We start from the raw sequence: 17,129 nt of genomic DNA, 5'->3' as shown, positions 1-17,129 counted from the left end.
GGGGTCTGAAACCTTCTGGGAGCTTTTTGAGGCATCAATTGACATTTTCTGTGGGTAAAACTTTGGTGCTTTAGCGCTGCACTTTTTATTGCTATTCTACACACAAAGACCTTTCCAATGATGCAAGTATCATGTCAATCAAAGTCCATATGTGAAAGTTATGCCACTCAGAAGTTGACCTTCTTGTTTTCACGACCATAATTCGAGAGGATGCCATGTCAGTTCCTATTATTCATGAAAAAGGGGCTAGCCACATGATATGATGAATAAGACTCTAGAAGAGTCTATATTGTAACTCTGGTTAGGAGTTGAGGTAGTCAAACCTAACCACTTGTAGGCTATCAGGCAGTGTTATAACCAAGTCATTAGGAGGAAAAGGGCTTCCATTCTTTCAAGTGCATTTTTTTCCATAGATGAGAAAAAATAGTCAAGAGGGATATGAGATAGAGTAAACAAAAAGGATATGTGCACTGTAGGAGCCCATGAGCCACAAACCATACTTCTTTGTACTCACAACCATTTTCTAATCAAAGAAAGAGAGCAGAGTGGCCTCACCTTCCAGCTGGGTTTTTCTCCCGAAAGGGTTTCCCAAGTCATATCTTGTGTCAAGACTCAAATGTGTTTGTGAGCTTTTGTTTCACTGCTCTCTATTTTCTACATAATTTTAATTCGCATGCATACACTATTAATAATAATCTATAGATCGAGAATTATAAAGGGAAATAAAACTATAATAGTGCAGAATTTCATATTTTAAATATAATGTTATTAGATCAGTTGTGACGAACTATCCAATGGAATATCCGTAGCAATTTATGGATCAATGTGGAAGTGACATAGGTGAGGTCAAGACATATAAATAATGATCACCCCTACAAACCAATGGCTCATTTAAACCATGTGTATAAGTAGGTTCATGCTAAGCCCCCACCAATCCTATACAAGATGAAAGGACCTAAGAATGGAGTCTACGCAGACTGAGCATGGGCAACCACAATAGGCCTATACAATAATACATAGCGTCCATGTGGCCTACAAGGCTTTGATTTGCATTCTTTGGGCTTACAATGGTGTTTCCAAAAGTGACGATATTTATATATTTACCTTGTTGAATCAGGGGTAACAATAGTTGAGAAGGACAAATGTGCTTTGGATCAGTTATCAAGTACAACAATAATGTTGAAACCTAATATTTGGGATTAGGAAATTCATGTAAATAATGTGAATAGAAAATAAGGAGATTAGGAATATGAAGAGACACTGGGAGGTGAGGCCCAAGAGTCTCTCCCTCCATGTATATATCCATGAGCACTCTTAATGCAAAAACACAATTCGCATTGTGGAGTTACCTCCTGGCTTGACATGGCATCAGGTCCAACTCCCAAATTAGTTTATGTATTGTAACTCTTGTTAGTTCTATACCATATTCTCTGTGCTTTTGTATTTGCGTTAGTTTTTTTTAATGCACATCTATGTGGCATTTCCGGTTCTCGTCCTCACACGACAGTGACACTCCCACATTCCCTCGACTGTGCTCTTTGGCATCCCTCGGCACCTTTGCAGTCGACTTACCTCCCACACATCAACTTCCCTTCTCCTTTTGACTGTGCTCAAAACTCTCTCAGTCGGCTACTGAACAGCCAACACTCTCGGTGCCCTCCATCGTTCGGTGCCCGTCCTCTTCTGCATAGTCCCGTTCGACAGTCACACGAGGTTCGACTCCCATGCCATTATTGGCTGCGGTCCTCATGGTGCGGTTGCCCATACTCTGCTACTGCCACTCCTCCCGCAGCAGAACCCACCTCACCTCCGTTGAACATTGTTTGGTGATACACTACCATACATTAATACCTCCCACTGCCACTATTTGGTGATACGCTGCCACCCATACCAATCCCACTCCCAGTTTGGTGATATGCTGCCATGGCTTGAATCCGCTCTTGATTTTCTTTAACTGTGATACCTCCCACACCTAGCGGTTTTGTTAATATATACGTTTTAATACAATTCCACAACCCACCATACCATATAACATATACCTCTGCTCCAAAATCACCACTCCAAAATAACATTACGCTCTCATATACGCTGTTTATGCCGCCATATCTCGTCCGGTTAATACCTTTCCCCATATACTCCCTACCCCAAATACTCCCTCTCCCAAATATATTCTCCCCCAAATATACCTCTGTTTTAATATATGAGAATTATAGTTTTTTTTTTTTACCACCAAAAGTGCAATTTCTTGCACTATATTGGTAACGAAGTACATTTTTTTTTACAGTACACAGATTTTAAAATGCATTTTGATATCTATTGTTGGAGTAGTTCTCTCGGAAAAAGAGAACTATCTTGAATGGTCAAGGAAGATAAAACACACTCTCAACTTCAATGAGTTGTGGAAAGGAGTTTGTGTAGGAGAAGGAGATAATGAACATGCAAAGCCCATCTCAGATAAGGAGATCACAATTTGGGAAAACAAGAACAACAAGGTCTATGCCTTGATTGCAACATCTGCAAATGAAGATGTGAGTCGCCATATTTCACCATTTTCAAATGCTTTTGAAGCCTTACAGAAGTTGAAGAAACTCTATGGTTCGCACTTTGAACTTGAAGTTGTCCAATTGATGATTAAATTGTTCAGTCTTGAATTGAAAATTGATGACCCTCTTGCTTTAACATCAAAAGTAAGATCTATTATGCATGATATCAAAACCACTATTGTTCAAATTGACATTCCTCTCATAGCTTATGTCAAGGCACTATATCCCACTTATTCAAATTATCTTGAGTCATTGCAAGCAAGTGGAAACCTCAAGGAGATTACTTTTGACTCCGTTGAGAAGAAGTTTGCTGAGAGAAGGATTTTGGGAAGAAGACAACTCCTTAGCCTTCTGAAGAATTTGTGTGCCTTGCACATAAAGAGAAGAATCATGCACAAGATTCTTCTAGAGGAAGAGGTGGCCGAAGAGGTAGAGGAAGAAGGAATTTTAGAGGTAGGGGGGGCAAACAGTTCCAAGGAGAAAAGTCTGATCTTCATTGCATACGTTGCAATAGAGATGGACATGATGCATCCACATGTAAGTTTCCTTGGGACAAAATTGAGCAGGAAAGAAATGAAGCCAAAGGTAAAACCAATGACAAAGGGAAAGGTAAAGCACCCGAATCCACTCACTATGTTGTGGCACATTGTAATATTGGAGTAACTGAAGACTTGTTTAATGCTTCACTTGCTTCTTGGAAAAATGATTGGTTGCTTGATTTAGGAGAAACTTGCCACATGACTTTTAGAAGAGGTTTTTTTTTAAGAATTCACTGACAATGTTGATGGAGCAATATACTTTGCAGACAAGTCAAAACTCAAGCCATTAGGGCTTGGCACCATCAGGCTCAAATTCCCTGGTCTTCCAGACTTTCTTCTACATGATGTTCTATACCTCCCGAAGTTGAGGAGAAACTTGTTGTCTTTGGTCCACATCCGCTAGCAAGGACACTCTATTCATATATTTGATGGCTAGGTCAAAAAAGCATTAGATTACTCACTTGTCATGATGGGGAAAGAAGAAGAAAGACTTCTGAATCTGCAAGGTACCTCTGCTCGTGCACAAAACTTCTCATACAGTTCTCATTATGATGAAGGTACATTTCCATCAAGTCTTTTATGGCATGCTAGATTTGGACACTTGAATTATGACAACCTTCATATGTTGAAGAAAAGTGGTGCTATTGGTTTGCCTACAATTCTTAGGAAACTTAAGCAATGTGATGCTTGTATTCTAGGAATGAATAACAAACAATCTTTTCATGATTCTTATTCCAGAGTACATAGGAGACTTGAACTTATTCATTCAGACTTATGTGGCCCAATGTCTATTCCTTCTGCAACTGGAAATAGATATATGATGGCATTCGCTAATGACTACACTAGAATGTGTGTTGGGTTTATTTATTGAAGAACAAATTTGATGCTTTTCAAACATTCAAAAATTTTCATGCATGGATTGAAAATGATGAACAATCTCATATTAGCTCTATTCGCACTGATAATGGAAAATAATACACTTCAAATGAATTTGAAAACTATCTTCGTCAACAAGGGATCGAACATCAAACAACTATGCCTTATAATCAACAATAGAATGGAGTAGATGAAAGAATGAATAGGACAATCTTAAATATGGTACATTCCATGATGTTTTTCAAGAATGTAAAATTGATGTTTTGGGCTGATGCAATTCTATGTGCTATGTACATAAAGAATAGGTGCCCATCTAATGCTATTAGAAACAAGACTCCTTATGAAATGTGGTATGGCTACATTCCTTTGGTAAAGCATTTCAGGGTCTTTGGTTCCACCTGTTATGCCTTGTTACCAAAGGAACAAAGAAACAAACTTGGTGCAAGGAGTCATAAGTGTATCTTCTTGGGGTATTCAAATACCTCCAAAGCATACAATCTCTATGGTGAAGTTAATAAGAAGCTTGTTGTATCTAGAGATGTGATCTTTCTTGAATATTCCAAGGTTGACAACGTTGTTGAGCACTAGCTTGATCACTTGGACAGATTCAGACATGCAAAGTCCTTTCAAGAATTTGATAATCAGGTTCCACATCTTGAAGGGGGGATTCCCATTCCGGATCAATCTGTGGAATCTTCTTCTGAAGCACTCTTCCCCCCACATGAAGCTCCAACCATTGATGACACTTTGAGTGAAGTGATTGATAGAATTGGGAGACTAAATCTTGATTCAGCCCCAACTCCGTCAACTGAGTAGCCTGGGCCATCTCAGAAATGTCCTCCAAAATCACTGACAAAGACACTTGAAAGTGTTCGTTTTGATGAGGTTGGAAAGACAGGGACAAGAAATTCAACCAGGCAAAATGGAAGTGATGTAGACAATGTTGATTCACCTGTTGATATGGATGTTTCTTATGATTGTGAACTGAATTTGTCTACAGATTTTGAGCCAACTTCCTTCAAAGAAGTCGCTTCTCATGATGAATGGAAAGAAGTGATACAGAAAGAATATGATGCCTTAATAAAGAATGGCACTTGGACGCTGGTTGATCCTCCATTGGGAACCAAACCAATTGGCTGCAAGTGGGTCTACAAGAACAAGTATAAATTTGATGGCTCCCTTGACAAGCACAAAGCTAGGCTTGTGGAAAAAGGTTTTTCACAGAAGGAAGGGGTCGATTATGAGGAGACTTTTGCCCCCATAGCAAAAATGGGCTACCATCCAGACACTCTTTGCCTTGGCAGCTCAAAATGGCTGGAAAGTCCATCAAATGGATGTAAAAACTGCTTCTTGAATGGAGATCTGAAAGAGAATGTTTTTATGTCCCAGCCAGAAGGATTTGTTGTGAAGGGTCAAGAACATAAAGTATGCAAGCTTGTAAAATCCTTGTATGGCCTCAAGCAAGCATCGTGAGCCTGGTACGAGAAGTTAATGGAGCATCTTCTGAAATTCAACTTCAAATGTTATGATCTTGATGATGCAACTTTCTTTGTCAAGAAAATTGGAAAAATAGTTGTATATCTTGTGGTGTATGTAGATGATCTTTTGATGACAGGGAACAATGAGAGCTATATTGCATCCATAAAGAAGGAATTGAGGAAAGGTTTTGAAATGACAGACTTGGGGTATGTTCACTACTATCTTGGTATTGAAGTAACTCAACATCTGAAGTTTATATTCCTCTCTCAGAAGAAGTACATTGGAGATCTGTTGAACAAGTTTGGCATGGTTGAGTGCAATCCTTTAACTACTCCAATGGAACAGAACTTAAAGCTCACATCCATTGAAGGAAAAGGCTTTGATGATGCAACAAAGTATAGACAACTTGTAGGAAGTCTCAACTACCTAACTAGTACCAGCACAAACATTTTATTTGTTGTTGGAATCCTCTCCAGGTCTATGCAAAAGCCTTGTGAGGGACATTGATGTGCTGCAAAAAGAGTTCTAAATTATTTGAAGGGAACTCAAGACTTTGGACTCAAGTATACACAGGTGGGTGACTTCAGCTTGATTGGATACTTTGATTCAGTCTTCGATGGAGACAAAGAAACTGGGGTATCTACTTCAAGTTATGTTACGAGTCTTGGATTAGGAGCTGTCTCTTGGAGATCACGCAAACAATTAGTTCCAACAGATTCCACAATTGAGGCAGAATATGTCGCAGCAACTGAAGCAACAAAGGAAATTGTGGCTCAAGAAAATTCAGGAAAATTTGCAGGAGATTTACAACACTTCTGTAATAAAGTTGGCCAAGAACCCAAAGTTCCATGATCGAACGAAACATATCAAATACAAAATATCATATGATTCAACATCATATTGAGGCCAAGACAATCCATCTACGCCATTGTTCATCAAATGAGCTTATTGCAGAGATCTTCACCAAAGTGCTTGGAAGAGAAAAGTTCGAAAGATTCAGAATGATGCTTGGACTCACCAACATTCCTTCAAATTAAGGGGGGGAATGTTGACACCTAATCGTTGGGATTAGGAAATTCATGTAAATAATGTAGTTAGAAAATAAGGAGATTAGGAATGTGAAGAGACACTGGGAGGTGAAGCCCAAGAGTCTCTCCCTCCATGTATATATCCATGAGCAATCTTAATGCAAAAACATAATTCGCATTGTGGAGTTACCTCTTGGCCTGACAATTAATTATGTTATTTTTGTCGAAGAACATCCCAATCATCTGTCAACAAAAAGTCACCTGAAAGAAACAAGCTAGAAAATGCTTCAGCATAGCAAGGCATAATATCTTGTTGAAATTTTGCTGCCACACAACATGATCAGCTAGAGTTTCTAATAAAAAATGATTTTGAAAATTTGTCCATTCTTTAAGGAACAAGCTCATTGGCCTTGCAAAGCCCAATTTCTTTCCAATTACTTGGTTTCCACAAGTGTCAAAGAAAGAAAAACTAGAGTTCATAATTCTCAAAAGTCAAGTTCAGATGTTCAAGAGATACAACTCTACAAAGAGAAGAAACTCTTTTACTTGTTCCCATGGTGAAAAACATTATGGATTTCCACATTCCTAGATGACGTTATCAAGAGCTCAAAGAATTATTAATGGAAATGGTGTCGGCTTTGGAAGGGAGAAACAAACTAAGTGGCAAAGGTGGTGGTTTGCACTGTCTAAAGATCTTTCTTAAGAAGATGTTACATGAGAAGGCCTAAAAATAATTGCTTAGCTGGAAATCAATTCACTATTATGATGTCTAAAGATAATGTGCATTGCAACTTTATTTTACTTATGTAGTCCGAGGTGGGAATCATTTAAATATACACACAAGTGGCAATATGAACCTTGGAGGTTGGAAAAAATTAAAATGCTGAAGACAATGCATGTGTGTATAGCCGTCTATCCTACATGCAAAGAAAAAAAAGGGTAACTAGGAGGGGGAATTATAAATAGGGCCTCAGGCCTCATGTGAAGCACGTTGCTGGAATTATCTGTTGTAGGCAGTCTTGAATGATTGGCTCATTGGCATAGGCCAACACCCATATTACTTTTTGATTTGGCCTAATTTGACCTCTATACCTTCTCAAGGAATTTTTCTTTGGTCTAATGTATTATTCAATATTATGTCAATAAAGTTATTTTTATATATTTCTGCAATCATGTCTGCTGCATTTGTTTTCCTAGTTTGTAGAATAGTTGTCACAATACTCTAAATTGCAGCTGCAGAACAATATATATGCTCTTTGCTAACTAATATAACACGTTAGTTGAATGCCGTTGCATGTCGCTAGTTGAGCCTTTGATCCCTCTCTAGCTCTTTTGGTTGCATAAAAATTGGCTATAAGCCCTCTCCAGCTCTTTCAGTTGCATAGAAATTGGCCATTTTGCCTACAATTGCATCTCTTATCAGATGCGATCAACTTAGGATCTGAACAAAAGAGAGACATTGAAGTGTGAAAGGAACTTTACCAACTAGGCCTAAGGTTACATAACTTCATGACTTGGTCACATTACTAATGTTAAGCTTATGACATGACTAATGAGCCTAACATTATTTTTTGCTAAATTTATCTTTGGGTAAAGCAGGAATTTTTCACAATTGAAAGTATTGGTGCTTCCTTCGATAGATGGAAGGTCAAGTTTAGAACTGAAGGCATTATCTCATGAGTTGTGATCATCTCTAGGAACAAGCAGTTAGACCTTTTTGGGTGCCATCTTTCCTTTCCTTTCTGGAATAGCGTTGTGTATGACCGTCAAGGGAAATTTCTCATATCATGCATTTTTGCCATGCAATCTAATGTCCGTTTGGATTCTCTAGGGGCTGCCTCTCCACCAAAATTGATGCTATTAGACTCGAAAATATCTTTATGACCATCTTTTTTATGTGCTAAATGTTAATTTGTAGAAATGAATTGAGTATTGTATGCGATGGAATGCCATAGAGATTAGTTGCAGTTTTTTAATTTGATTTCTAATTGACTTATGTGTTGTTTGCATAGTTTTCTTAGCATTATTTCTCAAATAATTGGAAGGGGTGTATTTGTTCATATGACAGATATTACATCAATTATAAATTAATGAAGAAGAAGGTGAGGCAATATGCGCAACAAGCTCAAGAAGGAACACAAGACCGTCGTCACCTGCTTAAAGAATTTTCAAAGATGCTAGATCACCAGGTTAGCTTAATGTATCCATTTTCAACTAGTTTAAAAATTACATATAATAATACATGTTATTCATATTAAGGAGGAATTATAATTTTAATTTATCGACCTCTATATTATTTTTGTAACTTATTATCTATGAAAATTTTGATTATATAATAAAAAAGGAGATGATAGTTCATACATAACACTTGAATACACAAAGAGAGGAAGAACACATGAATCTTGTGAACATATCAAGTTTTGTAGCCTCAATGAAAGGTTTGCGTAACTGATATTTCTTGAAAACATCAATGCTACCAACTTTTGTACAATGCATTTTCTTGGAAACCTTTCCTTCTTCATATAGCAAGCTCCTAATTCAGTTATGCCGTCAATTTTATCATATGATTGATTACTATTTCCATCTTCATAATTTATTTTAGTTCACACAGATATTTACTTCATCTTTGTTTCTGCAAATTTATATATGCATGTTCATCTTTGTTTGGACTTGAATGGCAAAGATAATTTACTCATTTTGTCTAGTTACTCAATTAGGAAAATATCTGTAATGTAGGAAGACTTAAACCAACATTTTATTGCCATTCTCAATTATGCATTGAACTAAGATGAGGATGGTTACAACTTACAACAACTTCCAACGAGGAGGGTCTGAAAACATATACTAGATACTTAAATTGAGAGAGAAATTAAACCCTTTTTGATATATATTGATTTATGTGCTTCATGTTCGGAGTTCACTGCCCCAAGCTGCAATTCTCCACGATGGCAGTGTTGGATAGTAATGATTTGCCAGTTGTAGCATTGCATTTTTTAATATTATTTTTTTAGCCTTCCGTTAGTTAGAATAATCTGGTCGACTTTGATTGGTGACCAAATCCACTTTATTTAGTGACAAATATTTCTTTTGGCGATGTGATAAAAAATGATCCTGGTCAGAAGCAGCTTTGATCATTCTTCTCTTCCAATAATATATATGCACATTGAACCTTAAGTGGTTGATGAGTAAGGTATTCTTTGGGAAAACAAATGAAGCCTTTTTGAGGGTATATTATACCAACATAAGTATGTAATGCATTCTTGCTAACTGCTTGATTTCTATTATTGTTTGTTGCGCCCTTTTATATCTTTATAGAAAACTAATACCTTTTCAGTTCTATCTGCATAGAAAACTAACATTGGGTAATGTAGCAGAGTTAATTTGGCATTTACTGTTGCTGTTCCTTTTTCTATCAATAGACAGAAATTTTCCAGATTTATGTTTTGCTGCCAGATAACTAATATTCTGAAATTTGGGTGGAATTGGCATCATTCCCTATCCATGATGTTTTAAATGGTTTGACAGAATAGCTTTCTGTGTGAAAAGCTTCAAAATGTGGGCAGACATCATCTATCATGTTTTTACCCTTTACAATTGTGGGTCTACATGATGACTAGAGACCCAAAACTTGCTGATACTGAGCCACAGATTGCAAAGGATGCATGTAAGGAAAACATGGATATTTCCCTTGGAATCATCAATCGTCTTGTCATCCCACCACATAGACAAATATTAAGAACTGCAAAACTCATAATGATGCTTGGGACACTTAGCCAGTATGTATGCAGGTTACAATAACACATGAATCATCCAATTATCTCGAATATAGTGGTACCTAATATCGATATGCTTGGAGCGATCATGAAATACGAGATTCTCTGATAAACGAACCCCGCTCTAGTTGTCACACAGAATCACGGTGGTAGCCAATGTAAATCCAAACAACTCACTGAAGAGCTTTCGCACCCAGACTGCCTCATAGGAGGCCATGCTAGCAGCAATGTACTCTGCCTCGGCGGTGCTCAAAGCCACCGACTTCTGCTTCCTGCTCATCCAGGATATCAAGGCAGATCCCAAAGAGAAACAACACTCGAAAGTGCTCTTTCGATCCATCACACTGCTTGTCCAATCAGCATTAGTATACCCAAGTAGTCTCACATCTCCGACAGTGTATCTCAACCCATGAGTGATTGTGCCACGAAGATATCTGAACAGATTCTTGGCACCAATCCAATGTGAGTGGTGAGGCTCAACCATATGTTGACTCAATGTGTTGACTGCAAAGCATATATCTGGACGAGAGTTCACCAAGAACATCAATGCTCTGACGAGTTGACGATACTCGGTAACATTTCGTAAAACAAGTCCGGTAGCACTACCTCTTAACTTCTTGAAGTTAAGCTCCATCGAGGTAGTTACGGGCTTGCAGTTCACCATGCCGAATCTCTCCAATATCTTCACCACATATTTTCCTTGAGATAGGAAAATCTCCTCTGGTTTCTGCCAGACATCCAGTCCTAGGAAATAGTGCATAAGTCCTAGGTCTTTCATCTCGAACTCAGAAGCCAGCTCCCTCTTACATTCGTGAATGAGAGGGTCTGCACTTGTTAGAAAGAGGTCATCATCATATAGCACCAGTATGAGAGGCTTATCATCTATAACCTTAAAGTAAAGGTTAGGGTCGGCTTCACTCCTAGTGAATCCCAGCTTCATCAAGTAGCTATCGATCCTCTCATACCATGCTTGGGGTGCTTGCTTTAGCCCATAGAGAGCCTTCTTCAACCTGCGCACATGAGATTCTCGATCATAAATCTCAAATCCTTTCGGTTGCTCCACATAGACCTCCTCTTTGATCGAACCATGTAAGAACGCAGTCTTGACATCCATCTGATGTAGGTTCCATCCTTGCGAAGCAGCAAGGGCTATGATCGAGCGGATGGTTGTATATCGGGCAATAGGTGCAATTATCTCGTCATAGTCTATACCTTCCTTCTAGGAGAAGCCATGAGCGACTAAACGAGCCTTATACTTTTCCGCACTTTCATCCACTGCATGCTTTATCTTGTAAAGCCATTTTGAAGTGACAACTGCTTTGTCCTGGGGTCTGGGGACCACATCCCAAACATCGTTTTTCATAATGGACTCATATTCCTCGGTCATAGCATCCTTCCATACTTGATGCTTGACGGCATCTGTGAATGATGAAGGCTCATTTTGGATGATCGTGCTCATGATGGTCAGGTATCCTTGATCCCTGTTTGGCTTCTTACTTTCACGGAAGGTTCCTTGGGGTGCAATGTGTCCTTCAGCATCATCAAGTGTCCACCCTAAGCCATGAAGGCCTCTTCCTAGTAGAGGAAGGCTCTTGTGGAGGAGGATCAATAGGATCCATAGGTTCTTCCACATTGGGCATCGTCTCATCTTCTTTTTCCTTCGGTTCCCCGGTGTCAGCTTCTTTAGATCCCCTTAAAGTAGGAAGATTGTCTACCTTGCTAAGAGCCATATCTTCGTCAAAGGTGACATCATGACTAATCTCGACTTCTTTTTGACCAACTACATAGATTCTATAGCCCTTAGTATTTTCTCTATAGCCCACAAAGATTCCTTGCTTTCCAGATGCACCCAATTTATTCCTTTTTTCTTTAGGCACATGAAAATATACAGGACTCCCAAAAATTATAAAATGAGATACGTCATGTTTCTTATCGGTGAACATTTCTTCGGGAGTCTTGGAACCCAATGCTTGACGAGGGCATCGGTTTTGTATATATACGACAGTATTTGCAGCTTCGACCCATAGAAACTTCGAAAGTCTTTGATCATGGAGCATAGCATGGACAACTTCCACAATTGTACGATTCTTCCTTTCCGCCACACCATTCTGTTTAGGAGTATATGGTGTAGTAATCTCCCTCTTAATGCCAGCCTCTTTGCAAAAGTCATGAAACTTATTGGATTCATATTCAGTCCCATTATCAGTCTTAAGATCTTGATCTTCTTTTCAGTTTGATTCTCGATCAAGGCTTTGAAGTGCCGAAACCAGGAAAACACTTCATCCTTATTTTTCAAGAAGTATATCCAAGTCTTGCGAGAATAATCATCTGTAAAAGTGAAGTAATATAAATATCTTCCCAAGGAGTTCACAGGCATCATACCGGATATGTTTGAGTGAACCAACTGCAATATATCAGAGGTCTTGCTTTGGCTTCCCTTTTGAGCTTCCCTTCGACACATCCTGGACATATACCTTCTTTCTCTAATCTGAACTCGTGCATCCCGGTCAACATTTTTTTTACATTGGGTAGAGCTTTATAATGAAGGTGAGCAAACCTCCGATGCCATAGTTCAGACTAAAGAAATGTGTCACAAGACTTGACATCTAGCGGACTTCCATCGACCTGATATAATGAATCAACTCAAAACCCAAGAGTAAAAGCATCTTTAAAGTTCTTTTTCCATACACGTACCTTGCCATCGCTGAAGGCCACCTTGTAGCCTTTGTCTTCCATTGCTGAAATGGACACCAAGTTCTTTTTGAGATCAGGTACATATAATACATCTTGTAAGTGGATGGTATTACCCTAATTCAGTTGAAGAGTGACATTTCCTACGCCTTTCACGGGATATTTTGAATTATCTCCAAGAACAATTTCCAGGTTGGTTTCCTTTTCTATCAGATTATAGAGATCTTCTTCGTAACCAGTGAAGTGCCATGAGGCACCACTATCAATAAACCAATTTCCCAGTGAGTCCGGGGGAACAATAGTAGATAGACTTGCTTGTAGATAATATTCATCTTGCTTATTGTTAACACTGTTAGATTCATACCTGGAATTTCTTGCCTTCTTGAATGGTTGTCCTCTTCCTTGATTTCCGACAATTCTTTTACCTCTGCCATTTGACCTGCCATTCCTTTGATTGCCTTGAGAGGGATTTTGATCATCGTCTTAGTCTGAGTCCCTTTTATCAGGGCACTCCCTTGCAAAGTGACCCGTTTTATTGCAATTGTAACATCGTCCTTTTCTTCCACCTTTTGGTCCATCCTTTCCTTTGAATTTAGCCCTGGAATTGTTTCTTCTTTTAATATGAGAAGAAAAAGGCAGAGGGATGACCTTTAAGTATGGGCATTTCTTGCTCTTCCATCCTTGTTTCTTCTTGAATGCATCTGGCCATTAATTCCTCAAATCCAGGAATTACGTTATTGTTGAGAAGAGTAGTCCTAAATATATACCATTCAGATGGCAGTCCTCCAAGAGTTGTGAGTGTCATTTCCCTATCAGGAATTACTTCCCCAATAGATAGGAGATCATTCTTGATCTTGGTGATCCTTAAGAAATATGCTTGCATACTCTCATCTTTGCCCTTCTTAATTTCCTTCAGCGTATTTCTAAGAAACAAGACTTGATTTGCATCATTAACTTTAAATAAACTCACCAGTCTATCGTAGATTTCCTTGGAGGTGTTCAGCTCGGAAACATAGGCCACCAAGTGCTTGTTGATAGAGTCCCGGATGATCTTCCTTGCTTTAACTTCTCCCTTGGTCCATTTGTTTCTAGCAGCAGCGTATGCATTTGATGGAGGCTCAACAATCCCGCCTCTCACATGGTCCAACACTCCTTGCTCTTCTAATGTTAGATCGAGAGACATCTTCCATCCGTGATAGTCAGACTTCTCACGAAGTTTGTCTTCAGCAGGGAAGTGTGTTGAGGACCCCATGATTTTTTTTAAGATAACCTTGCCAACCTTCTCTTCGGTGATTGCTCTTGCTCTTGCTCTTGCTTGGGCTTTTTCTTCACCTCAGCTCTGATACCATGTTAAATTATGGTATGTTCTATGCTTAGAGCAGTTTACTTATTTTTCTTCTTATTAGCCACAGATTAGCAATCACATATACATTAAGTAAAGTGCAGATAGAACATTAAATGATCAACAAAAAACAAGCCAAGACAAGAGACACAAGATGTGGCGGCTAGCCAGGGACAAACCCCAATGCGGGGAAACCCTTTGATCAAATCTTTTTTTATCTTCAATAGTTCAGCAGAGAGAAATAGTACAAAATCTGAATTTTGTAATTTTATATCAGCAGTAGCAAACCCTAGATTAACGAAGTCAAACTTGGTCAAACTAGCTGAAATTGACCTTTAAAATACTTGGTCAATTTCCGGTCAACTTGTCCTCAAACAGCCAGAAGAAACAACCCTTGAACAACCCCAAAAGTTCAGTCAATTTGCAGATTTCTAAAGTCATCTTGCAGCCCTAAACTAGGGCAGTCAACACCGGTCAAACCAGAGGTCAGATCACCTCGATTTTCATGCCAAAAATTGCAGCCTGCCTAGGAGAGGCAACCACACCCAATCCACACTTCTGGAAGGTCAATGCTTGGTCAACGTTGGTCAAAGAGATGACTTACTGCCTTAGCGTCCTTCTTTCTGCGTCTTCCTTGCTCTAGGACGTCTTCCTTTCAGCCACACGTGTGAGAGAGAGAGAGAGGTTGAATAGACATGATTGTTGGGCTTCTGAGCCTACATAAGTTCGCTGGCCGACCTTGACAATTTGTCCATAATCAAAATAAATTCTTATCTCCATAAATACTTATCGGAATCGAATGATCTTTAGATCAATCCTACACCTTTCAATGAGAGGAATCTAGGAAAAATATCAGAAACCATAAATAAGGTGATCCACATGGAGTTTGGCCCTAGTTGCCAATTTTAATAGATGGCCTTGCCCTACAAGGAAGAAGATCAACTAAATTTCATGACATCATGGAGAGAAGTTGATCAAGTAGCTAAAGAACCCACAAAGAGGAAGCTGCTGATGTATAAAAGAGTCCCTAGCTAAGATGGAGCTCTGAGAGGTCCCTGATCAAGTGGGAGTTTGAATTAGATCACCCCTGATTACAAAGGAGTGACAATTGTGTTTCTCCACTTCATGTGTCATGCATGAGACCATGACTAATAGCCGTAAGTCTAGATGAAGGCTATGAATGGAAATGTAGACACATGATAGACACAACATTCTAGTCTTCACTTGAGAAAGTGGAGAAAGGGAAGAGGCAGAGCATCAAGGTTAGTGATGAGGTTCTTGGGAGGATACTAGAGTCAAGGGTCTTTGTCATGGTCTTAGTATTCATCAATTGAAGATCTAGAAGAAGAATTTTGATCGGGTTTTCCTTTCAAGAGGTGAGAGGTTTTGGCCCTGGCTAACAAGCCTACATATTGTGTCAATTGTCTTTTATTGTGTATATTGGTAATTGTTTTGATGAAAAGAACACAATAATAACATAACAAAGAAAATACTATAAGCTAAGAAGTAAAAGTATATCACAAGCAATTATTAAGTAGAGAAATATTTTAACTATTCATGCCCTAGAATTCTCAACATGAGATCCAAATAAGAGAAGGGTCACTCCTATTTATACAATTTGTTGAGGGTAAGGAGACACATACATTGGGCTTCATGAGGCTACATTTGACTGAGGCCGACCTTGAAAATTTGACCATGAGAAAGAATAAATTCAAAATTCCATTTCTGCTTGTCAGAATGAGATGATCTTTATATCAAGATTGTACCTCTTGAAAAGAGGAATCCGATGCAATAATCATCTCCATCATATGAGTTGTCTTAAGGTGGAAGTTGGCCCTAGTTGCCAATTTTAACACTCCCTCTCAACTCGGGAGAATTTCACTTGCCAATCCATCTGACATCATCATGCCAACATGTCATCCTATACCATCCCTGTCACTATCCTGCTCTACTGAACCACGAAGTAATAATGAAGAAGTAGTGATCGAGAGTGAGTCATATGATCATACCACTCTCCACTGACAAAAGTCAATCCTTGATCTCAGATCAAGTTGTTGGACACCATGGATCCTAGTCATAGGGAGTACGTGTTGATTTAGGGTAGCGTTGGATGTGCTCTAGCCACGAAATTTGGTGGATAGGTTGGGGCACGTGAGATATCCAATACCCAAAAAGGGTTTGGGCAAATTCTAAACAGATTAGGAGATATTAAAATAGTTAATATTTTTAATGGAGTCCCTAAGTCTAAACTTAGGTAAAATAAAATATTAATGTGTATTAATATGAATTTGTGTTAGAATGGTCCAAAAGACATGGATCAAGCCATATCTAATCTTAGCCATTGATTAGGGACTTAATCTCGGCCACTGAGATGTCAACAGGAAAAGTATAAGAAGAGGCTTGAGGGTCACTTGGAGGATACACCAGATGATCAGTGATTCTATTCTCTAGAGTGGGGTTTTCTAAGAGAGATAGAATCAATGATCGGGAGAGTAGCTGAGGGGAATTGAGTACAGGGAAACAGAGAAGGAAAAGATTGTGCCAGGAGATCAGCGCAATAGCCAAGGAGGGTAACGCAGAGCCAACAAGGGCTCACGTAGGGCCACGCAGAGGCAGCCAAGTGCTGTGCAGAGCACCAGAGGGGCAAGAGGCGCTGACACAGAGGCTCCCAGAGCTGACGCAGGGCCTCCTAGGGCTGACGCAGGCCAAGAAAGGCTGACGCAAGGCCAGCGTGAGATAGAGAGGGGCTGACGCAGTCCAGGGTGGGCAGACGCTGGGGTTGCAGGAGTAGTTTTGTGCTGAGGAGCTGCCGGAAGGGTTTTCTGGGGTTTCAGCCAGGAGATCTCTCTCAAATTGTG

At 39.2% G+C, this 17,129-nt stretch overlaps 1 protein-coding gene across 9 annotated transcripts in view; it reads left to right on the top strand.

Moving 5' to 3' along the window:
* LOC149219736 (SPX domain-containing membrane protein At4g22990-like) overlaps window positions 1-17,129 on the top strand; it is a 137,800-nt gene that overhangs the window by 36,996 nt on the left and 83,675 nt on the right. For all 9 annotated transcript variants that reach the window (XR_016249253.1, XM_089384479.1, XM_089384475.1 and 6 more), the window contains one exon: window positions 8,534-8,654. Coding sequence is in view for 8 of the 9 variants with exons in the window: in XM_089384479.1 (XP_089240605.1) it covers window positions 8,534-8,654 (121 nt within the window). In the remaining variant the exon portion in view is untranslated. The remainder of the gene's footprint in view (window positions 1-8,533; window positions 8,655-17,129) is intronic.

The sequence above is a fragment of the Pinus tabuliformis genome, chromosome Q (assembly GCF_031772625.1).
Source record: "Pinus tabuliformis cultivar Carrire ecotype Pingquan chromosome Q, CPIR1, whole genome shotgun sequence".
Lineage (NCBI taxonomy): Eukaryota > Viridiplantae > Streptophyta > Pinopsida > Pinales > Pinaceae > Pinus > Pinus tabuliformis.
Note: the sequence above shows the minus strand (reverse complement) of the source record. Positions and strands in the feature narration are given on the sequence as shown.